Genomic DNA, 14,928 nt, shown 5'->3' with positions numbered 1-14,928 from the left:
CCTCTGCTAAAAATATATCAGTTTGCCTTTTGACTGTCCCATTGAGGCTCTTATAAAAAAACATGAAACTTCTGAGTCTCTCCCTTTCAGCAGTGCTAGCCGCCTCACCCCTCCAGCACACCCTCCTCTGTCCCAGGCGGACAGTGTCCCTCTCCCACCCCCGCCAGGCTTCCCACACCACGCAGATGTCTGTCCTGCCAGGCATGGGGCAGCCGCGCCCACAAGGGCCTCCCTCACCCCTCTGGCCCCCAAGCCTCTGCCCTCACGTAATTTGCCTACCTCATCCTAACTTGACCCTAGCTTTCCGGTTCAGACCCTCCCCTCATCCTGGGAACACGATCTTCTCCATTATTTTTGTGGCTACAGTCCTTGTTTTCTTTCTCATCATAATTCTTTCAGGCCTCAGGCCTGGGAGAATAGCTAGTCCATACAGATTTGACTCGGGGACCACTACCTCCATACAGCCCTCAGCCTATGGTGCTTCAGGAAAGCTCCCTCTGCACCCTTGAGTGGGGACCCAGACACGAAGGCGCCTTGTCTAAGCTGTCCCCTAATCCCGACTGCTGTGTTTCCCTCCTTCTCCACGTGCAACACACGTCTGCCACCCTGCCCGACCCTACCCGGTTCTCCCAATTCACCCTCCTTTCCTCCCAACACCCTCTCAATAAGGAACTAGGGGCCCCGGCCCCTGGGGTACTGGCTTCGGGCCTGCTTAGGTTGCACTAGGGGGTATGCGGACAACCTCTGTTCTGTGCTCCAAACCTTGAAGCCCATTCATTGGGCTGAGAGGCCCCTCCAGGGGGACAGATTCAAGAAATACTTTCTCTCTCAGTTGCCACTTCAGCAGTAGACTGACTCCCTCTTGGAAAACTGGGGCTGTGAGGCCTGAGCTGGGCGCTTCCCCGGCCGGGGCAGGCTGCCGGCTTCAGGTGAAGCCAGGCCCAGGCAAATGGGGTGGGGGTGAGGTCTGTCAGGAATAAGTCTCTTTACAGCCCATGATGTGGAGCATGGGGCAGGTTTCTGGCAGCCGCCCCACCCGTGCTGGCTCTAGAAGTCTTGTTTGAAAAGGAAAAATGGCTCAAAGAGGCCTACATTGACATTTCCCAGCCTGAAGACCAGGCGTGTGTACACTTCACCTTTGCATTCCTGCAGTGATGGAATTTGTGGCCTTTATCGATATGGGAGTTAGGCACTCGGGGTGCTATCTCCATGTGTTTGTGGAGGGGCCCGAAATCAGGGGCTGCCTCTGCGATCTGGGCTCCCAGCCAGAGGGGACCCTGCTCCCTCTATAAAGGCTGTGGGAGCAGGTGCTGGGGTCAACAGTGGCTGGCCCGTGGTCAGGATGAGGTGCCTCGTGGTGCTGCTTGCAGTTCTCGCCATCTCCCAGGGCAGCGGGATCACCAGGTGAGGTTCAGACCCCACGGGAGGGGCCAGAGGGAAAAGGTATCTCCAGCCTCCCGTCTGGGTGGGCTGCTCCCTGCTCCTCTAACTTTCTAGTTTAGGAGGAAATGTTGCAGGCTTCCGGGATAATTGCTCCCCATCAGTCTTGCCTTTGCACGTTGGGACCTTTTCCTCTAAGTGTGCCCCTACACACCAGGGTGTGGGGAAAAGAACAGGGCAGCAGACACGCAGCCTGGGGAGATTCAGGGGCTTCTGAAGTTAAACTGCCTGGGATTTGAACCCCAGTTCACTGCCAACTTAACCCTCTGAGCCTGAGTTTTCCCATCCACTGTAAAATTCAAGTAATAGTATTTTCCATCTCATAGGGTTTTTATGAAGAGTGTTTGAGTTAGTATTTGTAAAATGCTTTGAACATGCTCCAAGCTGCACTTGGAAGCTGCTCGGTGAATATCAGTTATTATTTTTGGCAGAGAACCTGGGGCTGCAACCCATAAAAGACTGGAGAATTTTGTTTCATTTAAGAATTGCTTCTGTAACTCTTAGTAGGTTTTTACCTGTACCCATGGCTATGCTGTTAGATAGATAGTGTCATTTGCATTTTATAGATGAGGAAACTGGGGTTCAGAGTGTCCCTCACCTGCCCCAGGCTGCCAGTTAGAAATGCAGGAGCTAGGACCTGGTCCCGGGTGGGCTCGTGCCCTGGCCACATCACACCACTTCCATGTACCCAGGTGGGAGCCACATCAAGCCCTGGGCACTGGGAAACCTGGATTCCATCCTGGAGAAGCCAGGTCCCCGATGAAGGGTCAGGATGCCTCTAACCGATCAGGGCTCTTTGACCTGGCCCTGAAAATGACGTTCCCCCAGGCCTAGGCCTGGGGTTATTTCCAATGGGTGGGACTCGCAGCCTCTTCAGTGAGGTCTCCATGCAGAGCCTCCACTCTGCCTCTCCGCACCTGACGGTAGACTCTGCCTTCCACATGCCGCTGGCTTCCCGAGGACAGAGGCCCGTGGAGGGTTTCTGCCACTCAGCTCAGTCTGCTCAGCTGGCAACTGTGGAAGTCGCCAGGTGTTGAGCAGATTAGACCCTGAGCCAATCAGGAACCAGAGTTGGAACTAAGCAGAAAACATTATGGGGACCTGGACATGGGGACATAGGAAAGGATAGCTTGGTCTCAGGAGCTCAGTCCAGCCTCTTACCTTCCAGGTACATAATCTCTATTGCAAGAGGCAAGAGCTGAGAAATATCTTGTGAGACTTTCCTTAATCAGTCAGATCCTGGCTGAAGTCACACATGAGGTGTGAAGGGGAGGGTAGAGGAGAGACCAGAATTCCTGCACAGAGCTGTGCCATATGGAACCCATTTGGGTTATAAGCACCATGAGGAAACTCAGTTTCTTTCTAAGTCTTAAAACTGCTGCCATTTCATTCCCCTCAAAGCATGTTTCCACCTGGAGTTACAATTTACCCTTTACACTTGTGTTAGCTCCACAGGAGGACCCGTGATTTATAGCGCTGGAAAGACTCCTGGGAGGTGACAAGTTCAATACCTTCAATCCGCAGGAAAGGAAACTAAGAGCCAGAGAAGTTAAACCACCTGGTTGTTCAAAGGCAGGGCCAGGAGCGTGGCTGGAAAGAAAGGAGTGAGCCCATCTTATAGAGGAGGAGAAACTCTGAGGGTCCCAGGACCCCCATCCCTACCCCTCCACAGTGTCTCTGGCACAGCAGGTCTAGAACCAACTTTTGCTGTTTTCCCTCTTGATTAACTTCCCATTAATCTGCTGCCATCATCCAATACCTAAACTCAACCAGGGGCGGCCTAGGGTCCAGGCTCTGGGCTGAGAAACGCTTCAAAGAATTTCCATCTACATTAGGGTATAAGCTATTCAGAGAGTGGAGAAGAGGGATTAGCAAGGAGCAGAAGCATTGTCATAGAGGGGTTGTTGCCTTCTCCAGACAGAGCGCTCCTGGCGGCCAGAGACCTGTCTTTTTCACTGCTGTGTCCCTTGAGCCTCACTCAGGATCTGACACATAATAGACTTCCAGCAAGAATTTGGTTGCCTGAATGACTGATAATGTGTATCTTTCAAACCACAGATTGCAAAACTCATTAGGGAGCTATAAAATGCAACTAGTGAGACCCCATCAGCATTGAAAGAGAGGAAGGCACGGGACATATCAGAGAGCATCTTGGCTAGTCAGGGTAGGCATTAACTGGTGAGCTGATACGAAATATACTTTTTACTCTGGGTCATGAGTTAAAAAAGAAAAAGAAAGTCTGAAAGCCATTGGCCTGACATCAATGGGGTATTAACTGGAGGCTGGCGGCGGGGGGTGGGGGGGGTGGGGGGGAAGAAGCAGGTGAGGAGGGGTTTAGAGCCCAGAGCCCCTGGGTGCCTTTCAGGGGCTGGGCAGCCCCCTCCCATGGCTGTCTCACCCCTACCTCCTCAGGATCCCTCTGTACAAAGGGAAGTCACTGAGATCGGCTCTGAAGGAACGTGGGCTCCTGGAGGACTTTTTGAGCAAACACCCGGATGCGGTCAGCAGAAAGTCCTCCCACTTCAGGAGGGTGGCCAGCGAGCCCCTGACCAACTACCTGGATGTGAGTGGCTCTGCCAGCCTTTCCATGGTCCTTTCACACGCAGCACGACGGACACTACCTCCCTTCAGCTTTGCCCTCTTCCAGGAGTCGGGGGGCCCGTGAGCAGAGCAGCCCTGGCTGTCCCCAGGGGCTCAGTGAGCTCCACAATTACTCCGGCTTCCAAGGCTCTGAGCTCAGCCCTGCAGACATCACTCAGGAGTACCTCCTCTGTCCCCACATCCAACCTCATGCCACTTCTCCTAGCAGGGACCCTCGTCTTGGTCTGGGCTCAGTGAGGACGGGGCCAGCTGAAGCCCATTCTCCAGCAGGCCAGGGCACAGCCACCATGTTCCTTTTTCACACCTTGTGCTCCCTTCTCTCTGGACCTTCTCTCTCTCTCTCTCTCATCTGTCACTCTTGGCAGTAAACAAGGCTTTTTTCCCCTCCTTTTCTCTGCTCTCATTTCCTTATCTAGGTCATCTTCACCCCCACCCCCACCCCCACCGCAGCCTTCGCTCTGCCACATGGAGAGAGCTGGCAAGGAGGCAGGTGTGGGCCGGGCAGCTTCGGGTCCCATCCTATGCTGATGACCCACCTCGGTGTCCACCTTCTCCTTGTCCCTGGCAGGGGTGGCTCAGTCTCCCTCCTAGGTGGGATTTAAGATTTGGTCTAATGTCTGCTTCTGGGGTTAACCCCAGGGCTTGGGGGAGGGTCAGGCCAAGCATGGCCCGGGATAGGGGTGGGGGTGGGGGGTGGGGGCGCAGCATGGGGGCTGGAGATGAACATCGCGCTCTAGGGATCCTCTCCCCACCTCCCCCTTCCCCCAGCACCCTCAGCCTCAGCTGACAGATGCTCCCAGGCTCTGGGCAGAAAGCATTGGACCTAAAAACTGAACAAGCTCCACGCATAGCACCAAGCTGCCCCTCCCTCTGCACAACCCCCTCCCCCCTGCCCCTGCCCCCTGCTGAGCCGGTACTGTCTGTCCTCAGTGTCAGTACTTTGGGAAGATCTACATCGGGACCCCACCCCAAGAGTTCACCGTAGTGTTTGACAGGCTCCTCGGACCTCTGGGTGCCCTCTGTCTACTGCAGCAGCGATGCCTGCCGTGAGTGCCTCCCCTCCTGCCCCCTTCGCCCTCGGACCCCACTTTGCCCATGGTGTCAGGGGGGGCCGGGGCAGCACGGGGTAGCAGGAGACCTTGCTTTGCCACTCCCAGCCTCCTCGCTCAGTTCTCCCAACTGGCTGATAGCCTGGAAGGTTTGCAAATCATGGGGCTGATGTATAAAGCACCAGCTGGAAAATTAGGAAACCCTACTTGGCATTTTTGTTGTAACCTCTATCAGGAGCCAAGGTAAGATGCCTTGCCTTCCGGACCCTGAGTTTTCCTGTCTATTAAATGGGGCTATGACATGCCAGTGGATGCTGGGAGAATAGAGTGAAAGGACCTAATGATGAGTCAACATTTAACATATGATAATCACTTATTTCTCTAGCATTCCGGGAGGTTAATACTTCTTTTTTATTCCCATTTTACAGATATGGAAACTAAGGTTTAGAGAGGAAAAGGGACCAGCTTAAGTTTACTCAGCCTGTAAAAGTAAAATGTACATGGATAGCACAGGAATGGTTTCTTTCTTTCTTTCTTCCTTCCATTCTTCCTTCCTTCCTTCCTTTCCTTTTCTTCCCTTTTCTTTCTTTCTTTCTTTCTTTCTTTCTTTCTTTCTCTTTCTTTCTTTCTTTCTTTCTTTCTTTCTTTCTTTCTTTCTTTCTTTCTTTCTTTCTTTCTTTCTTTCTTTCTTTCTTTCTTTCTTTCTTTCTTTCTTTCTTTCTCTCTCTCTCTCTCTTTCTCTCTTTCTCTCTTCCTTCCTTCCTTCCTTCCTTCCTTCCTCTCTCTCTCTCTTTCTTTCTTTCTTTCTTCCTTCCTTCCTTCCTTCCTTTTCCTCTTTCTTTCTTCCTTCCTTCCTTTCTTCCTCTTTCCTTCCTTTCTCTCTCTAATAGCTGTACAGTAAGTGTCAGGGAAATGAATTGAGAAGCAAAGAATGGTTTTTCTTTATTAGACTCTGAGGGATCAAGGCTGGAGAGAGCGCAGGCTGCCGGCCAGTGTTGAGACCGTGCTCTTATGTGGTCTGTGAGTGCTTCCCGCCCCAGCGATCGCTGCCGTAGCAGGAGGGGATTCCGGCTGGGACCCCACAAACCCTGGTCTGTGTTTCAGAAAACCACCAGCGCTTTGACCCAGCCAAGTCCTCCACCTTCCGGAATCTGGGCCAGCACCTGTCCATCCAGTACGGGACAGGCAGCATGCAGGGCTTTCTGGGAACCGACACGGTCATCGTAAGTGGGCTGCAGGCCAGCACGCACCTCTCCCTTTACACCAGCCACTCTTCCCACACAGATACGCTGGCGCTGGGGAGCTACGCCTCTGGCAATGCTCAGGATCCCTTTGGGTCCTGCCTAGCCAGGGGTCCTGGTGGGTAAGGGTTCTTAGAGGACCTTCAGCCAGCAGCCAGCCGTGGGTGGGCGCTGCCCTCCCTGCCCTCCCTCCTGTTCAGCCGCACCCCAGGGCCTCCCCAGGCCCTGTCTTCCTGTCTCCTTCCCACAGCTAGTTCAGAGTCCAGAGCCTGTGCCAAGACCGAGTCTTCAGTGTCACATGTGTGACCTCATTCGAGATTTGATTCTTCCAACAGCCCTTTGAGGAAGGCGCTATTATCCCCATTGTTCAGATGAGGAAACTGAGGCTCAGAGAAGTTGATAATGTCCTGAGGTCACACAGCTGGTGTCTAGGGTAGCTAAGGGTCAGACCACATCTTGACTCTCTGAGCAGTGCTCCTGGTTTGTTCTGACTCTTTTTTTTTTTTTTTATCATAACCTCAAGCTTTTATTGTCATAATAGAACAAAAGACAAAGCTTCGAACTGGATCACTTGGCCCTTTCCCTCCTCATCTCGTCCTAGTTCAAAATGCTTGCATCTCTTAATAGCCGACATTCTCTTAGTTCTGCAGTTGGGCGTAATACATTCAAGCGTCAGCATAATCTTCTTTGTAGTTTTAGCCTTCTGGAAAATCGGCTTGGTCTGCCCACACGGCCACTCTGCTTCCTGTCGTAATGCCGCTGTGCCTGGGCATGTAGTGAAGCCTTGCCCTTCCTGAACTCTCCCTTTGTGGGGATGGTGCTCTCAGCGCTTCTTGCAGGAAGTCAGCAGGTTTTAGGGATGTCCACCGTGTCCGCGGGAGGGCTATCAGCGCGAAAGCCAGACCTCACTCTTTATGTCACACAGCAGCGTACTTCCTCCAGTCAGAGAACACCTGCACCCTCAGGACAGGGGGCTCTCCTTTCTCCTGTCTCTTTTTGGCCTCTGAAGTCCCTAAGGAAATGGTGGTACAATAAAGGCTGGTTTCGTTCTTTTCTTCCTCAACCACCACCCATGGTTAAAAATCAAGCAGCGTCCCCTGGCGGGAGGAGGGGGAGGGGGTTATCTCCTTGGTCTTCCTTGGATTTGGCTCTCTCTTGTCTAGAACCCAGACGACCACAGCCCTTCCCTGGTGACAGCTGAGGCCCCTTCCCCTGCCCCCTAAAAGTCAGCAGCAGATAGCGGAGGCTCCAGGGCCCCTTGCGGAGGTGGCCCAGCAGACCGGGCTCTGGAAAGCCACGCCTGTTCCTCAAGGGCTCTGCGGCGCAAATTCCCTGCCCCAGCCCTATTTCCTCTGCTGCCTGGAGCCATTGCTCTCAGTTCTGCTGTCTCGGGCGGGCGCAGGGAAACGTCCTGGTCCTACGCCTGCCGGCCACAGCCGTGGTCACTCCTGACTGCTTTCACTCGCGGCCCATGGGATGGGGCTGGAGAGAGAGCCTCAGGGCTCAGGCCCCTTCCACAGCCTCATGAGGTGGCAGGTGAGATGTGGGAACCTGTCATCCTGGTTTGGGGGCTGGTCCCACCCAGCCCCTGCTCTCTGCTTGTTTGGACCAGAGCTGGTGGGGGCCTGATGGGGTGGGAGGGAGGCAGTTGGGAGGAGTCAGTGTAGGGACTGAATGGGGGGAGATTATCCCAGGTTTCCATTTCAAGCAAGAAGGCTTCTAGGCGGAGGGGAGGATGAAGTCCGGTAGGCTTGGCCAGGCACCTGCTCAAATCACAGGAGGGGACCCAGACTAGAGAACAGGAAGGGGGGTCTACAGAGAGAGCCCTGGGGAAAGGGGACTCTGGGAAAAGGCCTTGGGAAGCAGCTGTTTTCTCTACCCATCCAGGAGTTCCCCCACCCAGGTGCTAAACGGAGAGGGAGAAGGGGATCTACTGTGCTGGGCAGTGCTTAGAAGAAAGGCTTGGGGGTGGACACAGTGGGTTTGAATCCTGATTTCTCATTATCTAGCTATGTGACTTTGGGTGAGCCTCAATTTCCTCATCTGTAAAATGGGATTAATCCTCACCTCTGAGTGTTGCAATGAAGATGAAATGCATTCATTAGTTCATTATTTTTGTATCCTTTTTTTAATCCTTTCCTTCCACATACCCCATCTGTCTGCAAATCCTGTTGATTCTCCTTCACAACAAATTGAGAGTTTGGTCACTCCTTGGCACCTCTGCCATTGTCATCTCTCTTCAAGCCTCCTCCGTCGCTCACCTGCATTCCTGTCAGAGCCCCCTAACAGGTCTCCCTGCTCCTACCCTAGGCCCTTCAGCCACAAGGATCCTTTTAAAACCTAAGTTGAATCATATCATTCCTTTGACCAAAATCTTTCCATGGCTCCTTATCTCACTCAGAGTAAGTGAAGAGTTCTCACCACAGCCAGCAAGGCCCTGTGAGGTTGGGGTCCTGCCAACACCTGCCCTGCTTTCCTGCCACTCTCCCCGTCCTTCATTGTCTCTCCAGGCATGGCACACTGTGACTGGACCATTCTGAGTCCTGCCCTCCCCAGGACCTTTGCATATCCCCTGTTCTACGATGCATTTCTCCCAGGTCCTCAGTGGCCCATTTCCCATCTTCCTTCAGTCTCTGCTCAAGTTGTTTTATCAACCAGGCTTTCCCTCATCCACTGCCTGCCCCCCACCTTGATTTGTCTTTCTTTAGTGTGCTTATTACCACTTGAAATGATCTATATTCACTTCTTTTTAACATTTATCATCTGTCTTCTCCACTGGAATATAAACTTCTCCAGGGCAGACACTTTCTTATGTTCATTCTTATAGCTTCAGGGCCTAGGGCCAGATCTCCTTATGGAAGTCTCTCACTTGCTGTTAGTTGCTTGAAAGAAAAAAATGGATCCATTCATTCCACAGATGCTGACTGAGCCCGGTTCTAAGAGCCGAGGGTATGGTAATGAGCAAGACGGATAAAGTGCCTGCCCTCAAGGTGCTTACTGTCTAGGGCGGGTGGAGATCATGCACCCACGAACAAGTAAGATGACTCCAAACAGTGCCGAGTCCCCTCCAGAAAGCAAAGCTGGGAAGTGAGAGAGAGCTTGTGGGGACTAGGGCACATGGAAGCGGTGGGCCTGATGGCTTCTGAACAGTCTGGCCACCCCACCCCAGGGACCTTCTGTCTCTGGCTGAAGGGGCTCCTGAGGGAGGTCACTGCGGATTCTCTCTTGCAGGTCTCTGACGTCGTGGACTCTCACCAGACTGTGGGTCTGAGCACCAAGGAGCCTGGCGATATCTTCACCTATTCCGAGTTCGATGGGATACTGGGGCTGGCTTATCCCTCCTTGGCCTCCAAGGACTCGGTACCTGTGTTTGACAACATGATGAAAAAGCACCTGGTGGCCCAGGACCTGTTCTCGGTTTACATGAACAGGTAGGAGCTGCTCCCAGCCGGGCTTGGTCTTAACTGGCCTGGTAAGGACTCAGGAGAGTGTCCAACCCTTGGGGATACTCAGCAACTCAAGGGACGTCACCAGCATCCAAACAAGCCCTCTCCTTCTTTCCGGGCAGAACAAAAAGGCTCACCCAATCTCTGTCAAACGGCCCCCAGTAGAGTCACTTATGACGCCAGAGTTTACTGGGCCAAAATTTGACTCACATTTCTGGGACTAAAAATCCCAGGTCTGGCTCTATTCCTGTGTAGAAGCTTTTAATTTCTCTGTTCCAAAGAGGCAGGGCCTCAGGAATCATTTGTTGGTATCATGAGATTCATGGAATTTTAGAGCCTACTCCAAAGGAGTCCGGCCTTCTCCTTTCACTCTGGGGGAAGCTGAGGGCCAGGGAATTTTGGGCACCCTGGGAACTGAGCCAGGCCTGCAGCACAGGGCTCCTGACTTCCATTCCAGGGCTCTTTATCCCCCTTCCCCCACCCCAAGATGATACAGCTCGGCTCAGACAGAGAGGTTGGCTGGTGGGGAGAAAGGAACCCACCCACCAGGGAAGGGGCTGGAGGCTGAGCTCATGGTAGCCCTGGCAGGTGACAAATTGTCATGTTCATTCATTCACTCAATAACTATTACTGGGGCCCTTACCATGTGCAGGGGCTGTGCCAGGAGCTGCGGATATATCAGGAGACAAGACCTACTGTAAAAGTAGATTCACAACTGTAATTGAACAGTTGTGATAAGGGCACTGTGGGGGATGTTCTGGGGTAATGAAGGCTTCATGGGAAGGGGGACACTTGGTCTCCCAGAGGTGTGTGTATGTGGAGGGTGGCAAGGTGAGGCGTCACTGTGGACAGAGTGGAGTTATCTATGTGAGTCAGAGGGGAAAGTGTGAGTGAGGCTGTGGGAGGGCGGATGCTACAGCCAGAGGTGGAAAGGAGCTGGATGAGTTCTAGGAAGAGAACGGGAGCCAGGTAAGGCTACAGTGTGTGAGCATTTCCCAGCTGTAAGACTGGAACAGTGGGGCTTTGGGTTTGGGTGGCAGTTTTAATCTAAGGTGTGTGTGTGACCTTGATGGCCCCTTCTCCTACTGGTCACCAAAAGGTTGGGTGGCTGGTGGCAGGGGCACAGGGAGACAACTCCAAACACCAGAGGTTGGCTGACGGGGTCCCACGACCTCTGGTGGGTTTACTCCTTGAGCTCCCCTCGGATGGCAGTGGTGGGGCTCTGGGCTCCAGGGGGCTGCAGGGCTCAGAGGAGAGAGGGGGCTGCAGCCGGTTATCAGAGAAAAGCCCAGGCCAAGAAGGGGCATCGTTTGGCTAGGAGGGCTCATGCAATGCCTATTGGGGGATGGATGGGGTGGGTGGGGCTGGATCTTATTCACAGCTACACCAGTGTGAGGCTGGAGCACCTCCTCAGGGAGCTGGGGTGCCCGCCCAGCACATCACACTTTCCTTGTTTCAGGAACCAACAGGGGAGCATGCTCACGCTGGGGGGCATCGACCCATCCTACTACACGGGCTCCCTGCACTGGGTGCCCGTGACCGTGCAGGGGTACTGGCAATTCACTGTGGACAGGTGGGTGAGCGGCAGCCAGCAGGGGGCACGGAAACCCTGAAAACAACTCCCCCCACCTCAGTGACTCCCGTGGCCATCAACTCAGTCTGAATCAGACCCTTTCAAGGCCACATGACCTATGTCACTGATAGTGCTGCACGTTCACCGAGGATTTTTAAACTATAGCTGCATTTATGGACTGGGCACCTGCTTTCAGCTACGTATTGTGCTGAGTCATTACGTGGCTGGTTGCATTTGTCCCTCACTAAAACCCGCAGGGGTGAGTGCCCATTATTATCCCCATCACGTGCTGCCATCACGTTTGAACCTCGAGACCATCACTTTGAGGAAAGTCAGGGCAGATTCTAACGTCCCTGCCTCATAGATGAGAAGCCTGGGTGCAGAAAGGTTACCCAACATTGCCTGAGACACGCAGTGAGTGAGAGACAGGGTGAAAATGTAAAATCAGATTTTCAAACAACTAGTATCAAGGCCCACCCCATAATGAGCATAATTTTGTTTTATTGAAGTTTGATGTGGAAGGTGAGATAGCCTCGAATTAGCCGCTGAATTAGGAGAAAATAGTTTTAGGTGTTTTCTCTGCGCTCAGGAGGTTATGGAGGAAGGGTCCGGGGAGGTTGGGGCTTTCTTCCCTCCCTGAGGATAACAGCAGGGGAGGGTGGGAATGACTCTGGGGGGCAGGGCTGGACTTTGGACGGACCCTCTGCAGTGTCACCATCGACGGCGTGGTGGTGGCCTGTGATGGCGGCTGCCCGGCCATTCTGGACACAGGCACCTCCATGCTGACCGGGCCCAGCAGTGACATCCAGAACATCCAGACGGTCATAGGAGCCACGCCAGGCCATTATGGTGAGGTGAGACCTGGCCCCCAATCCCACCTCCCCAGAGACCCCCGAGATGGGTTCCTTTTGCACAAAGGAAAATGGTGAGGGCATTCAGTCCCCACAGAGGTTGGGGTTTCCTGGGAATCCTTCATGATGGCCTTTTGGCTCTGGGCCGTTGCTGCCTTGGAACTACCATATCTTACGCGGCAGCTGAATTTTATCCCCTGGTCTCCTGGGAGGGTTGTGCCACCTCCAATCCCTGACCTTTGCTGTGTTCCCTTGTCCCTCCTGCACCCCTGAGTCCATTCTCCACTCCGCCCTGACAGTTAAGAGTTCCCAGTGTCCTTGCATGTTCTGCCTGGGCCTGGAGGGGGAAAATACCAAGGCATATCCCTTTGTCCCAAGCGGAGGTCTGTCCCTGGGTTGCCTGACGGCTGGGCTCCCTTGGCGTGGCTCTTTCGAGGACTGTATCTTGAGACCAGGCCTTGGCCTGAGAGCATCCCTGGGGTTCTCTTAGTAGGCAGGGGTGACAGGCACAGAGGGAGGGCTCCTTGCCTTGAGCATCGAGGCACCTCTTTCAGTCAGTCCCCACCCCACTGCCCCTCTAAGAGGGCCTGCCTTTGGTTCTTCAGTTTAATGTCGACTGCGGAAGCCTGAGCAGCCTGCCTGTGGTCGTCTTTGAGGTCAGTGGCAGAAAGTACCCACTGCCACCCTCCGCCTACATTAACAAGGTATGCGTCTCACGAGATGAAGCCTTTGGGCTTCACTTAGCACCCCCTCTTAACTCCCTCTCCCAAAGTTGGGGCCCTGCAAATCAGTGAAATGGATGATAAGGAAGTGTTACAGACTGGATGTAGAATGCCAGCTGACCCTTCTGGGGGGACCATGTCCTGGGACCCCATTTGGGGCACTACATTCTCACCTTGGGAGAAGTAGGGAAGGCAGGAAGTACAGGAGTCTGTGGCCTGAGCAGGGAGGGAGGTGGGGAAGGTGGGACCACCGCTCCCTGAGTGAACCTAGTGGCCTAGGCCTTTGTCCAGGATTTTTCTAGATTGCCTGGGCATTGTGGAGACCACTCCTCCTTCCCACTGACCCATTGGCCTCAGCGTTGACCTTGTCCTGAGCACCCCAAACTAGCAGGGCCAGCTGCCTTGGCCCCCAGGCCTGTCTTGGCCAGTCATCAGGGCAGTAGGCACTGAGGGCAGGAGGGCAGGGGCCTGGGGAAAACGTGCAAGGGGTCAGGTCTCCAGAACCCTACCTGATAATCTTGGATTAAGTCGCTATTTTCCTGGATCTCAATTGTTTCATCTAGTGAGTGAAATGATCCTGACACTTGTTTCAAGGCTAAGATGAAGTCATACATGTATGATTAATTTGAAGTAAGGGTCAGGAAGCACAAATGGGGTTGGGACAAGTGTCATCTCAGCCTTGTCTTTCCTAGGACTCGGGCTCCTGCACCAGTGGCTTCCAGGGTGATGCTGCTTCCCAGCAGTGGATCCTAGGAGACGTCTTTATCCGGGAGTATTACAGTGTCTTTGACAGGGCCAACAACCGTGTGGGGCTGGCCAAGGCTGTCTAAGCACACCACTGCCCAGGGACCATGCCGCCCCCAAACTTGCACATACCCATCCCAGATCCTCAAGCAGATGGTCCTCAATAAACACGTCTCTGAAAAGCCTGCCTTCTCTTTTTGTCGTCGGGACCAAAGTCCTACACCATATGGGTGTGTGGGGGGCAAGGCTGCCACCCAGTATGTCAGGCAGGGCTGGATCCCCAAGCACAGGGGAGAGCTGAGGACACAGGTGATGGGTAGAGACTTTTACGAGGGAAATGGACATTTCAAGCTCCGGGCAGATAGGACCAAGACATGTCTTGCCTACCTGTCCTCCCGCTCTCGATCTTTCTGGGAAATGGTACTATAGGGCAGGCCCTCGCATAACTGTGGGATGAGAGATAAGGGCTTGGTGGTGTAGAAGATGCCTGACTCATGGAGACAAAGGCTCTAGGTATATTAAGAGACAGGCTTGTTGCCATTTGAAGAAGACAGATAATGGATTAGACAGGGAGTACCTGGGAAAGGCCCAAGGCTCCCAAGTTTGACAACCAGCATAAGGAGGAACCACAGTCCATAGGCCCAGCCTCCACCTTAGTGGCTTAAAAATGTACTTCTCAGTGCTCAGAGAGTGGCTCCATCACTTTGGGCAGACTCATTAACCTGCTCTCTGAGACTGACACATGCAAACCAAGTGTGAGTGAGGATTTCCAGTAGTCAAATGGTCACTGTGTTGGAGGTTCCCAAGATCATCCTCAGGCTTGATGACTTGCTGGAACCACTCACAGAAAAGCTGTTATACTCATAGTTACAGTTCATTACAGTGAAAAGATACATAAAATCAACACAGGTATAAAGGCATAAGGTCCACAGGGCAGAGTCCAGGAGGGACCAGCTGTGAGTTTCAAGGTGTCCCCTCCTGGGGAAGTCATGCAGACAGTGCTTAATTCCCAGCAATTATGTGTGACAACACAGACAAAGTATTGTCCTCCAGGGGAGCTTACCTGAGGCTTGGTGTCCAGTGCTTACTGGGGGCCAGCCACATAAGCTGATACAGTGTGACCCAAGGTACCAGGTGAACAAAAGCACCATAATCACAGTGCTGGCATAAACTATCCAGCGTGGCCCCTGGTCTCAGGTATATAAAGGCACTCTGATCAAGTTGGACATTCCAAGGGCTCAGAAGTGATCTCTCAGGAGTG

At 53.3% G+C, this 14,928-nt stretch overlaps 1 protein-coding gene across 1 annotated transcript; it reads left to right on the top strand.

The window, feature by feature from the left end:
• The first annotated feature begins 1,342 nt into the window (after window positions 1–1,342).
• On the top strand, window positions 1,343–13,753 carry LOC143649388 (chymosin-like). The gene is given in 10 exon segments (XM_077119467.1): window positions 1,343–1,404; window positions 3,853–4,003; window positions 4,972–5,033; window positions 5,035–5,087; window positions 6,195–6,313; window positions 9,563–9,762; window positions 11,237–11,350; window positions 12,060–12,204; window positions 12,807–12,905; window positions 13,616–13,753. Coding segments are annotated over 10 exon segments (1,143 nt in total).
• The last annotated feature ends 1,175 nt before the right edge of the window (window positions 13,754–14,928 follow it).

Source organism: Tamandua tetradactyla, chromosome 11 (genome assembly GCF_023851605.1).
Source record: "Tamandua tetradactyla isolate mTamTet1 chromosome 11, mTamTet1.pri, whole genome shotgun sequence".
Taxonomy (NCBI): domain Eukaryota; kingdom Metazoa; phylum Chordata; class Mammalia; order Pilosa; family Myrmecophagidae; genus Tamandua; species Tamandua tetradactyla.
The sequence above is the reverse complement of the archived record's forward strand: the minus strand, read 5'-3'. Positions and strand labels throughout refer to the sequence as shown.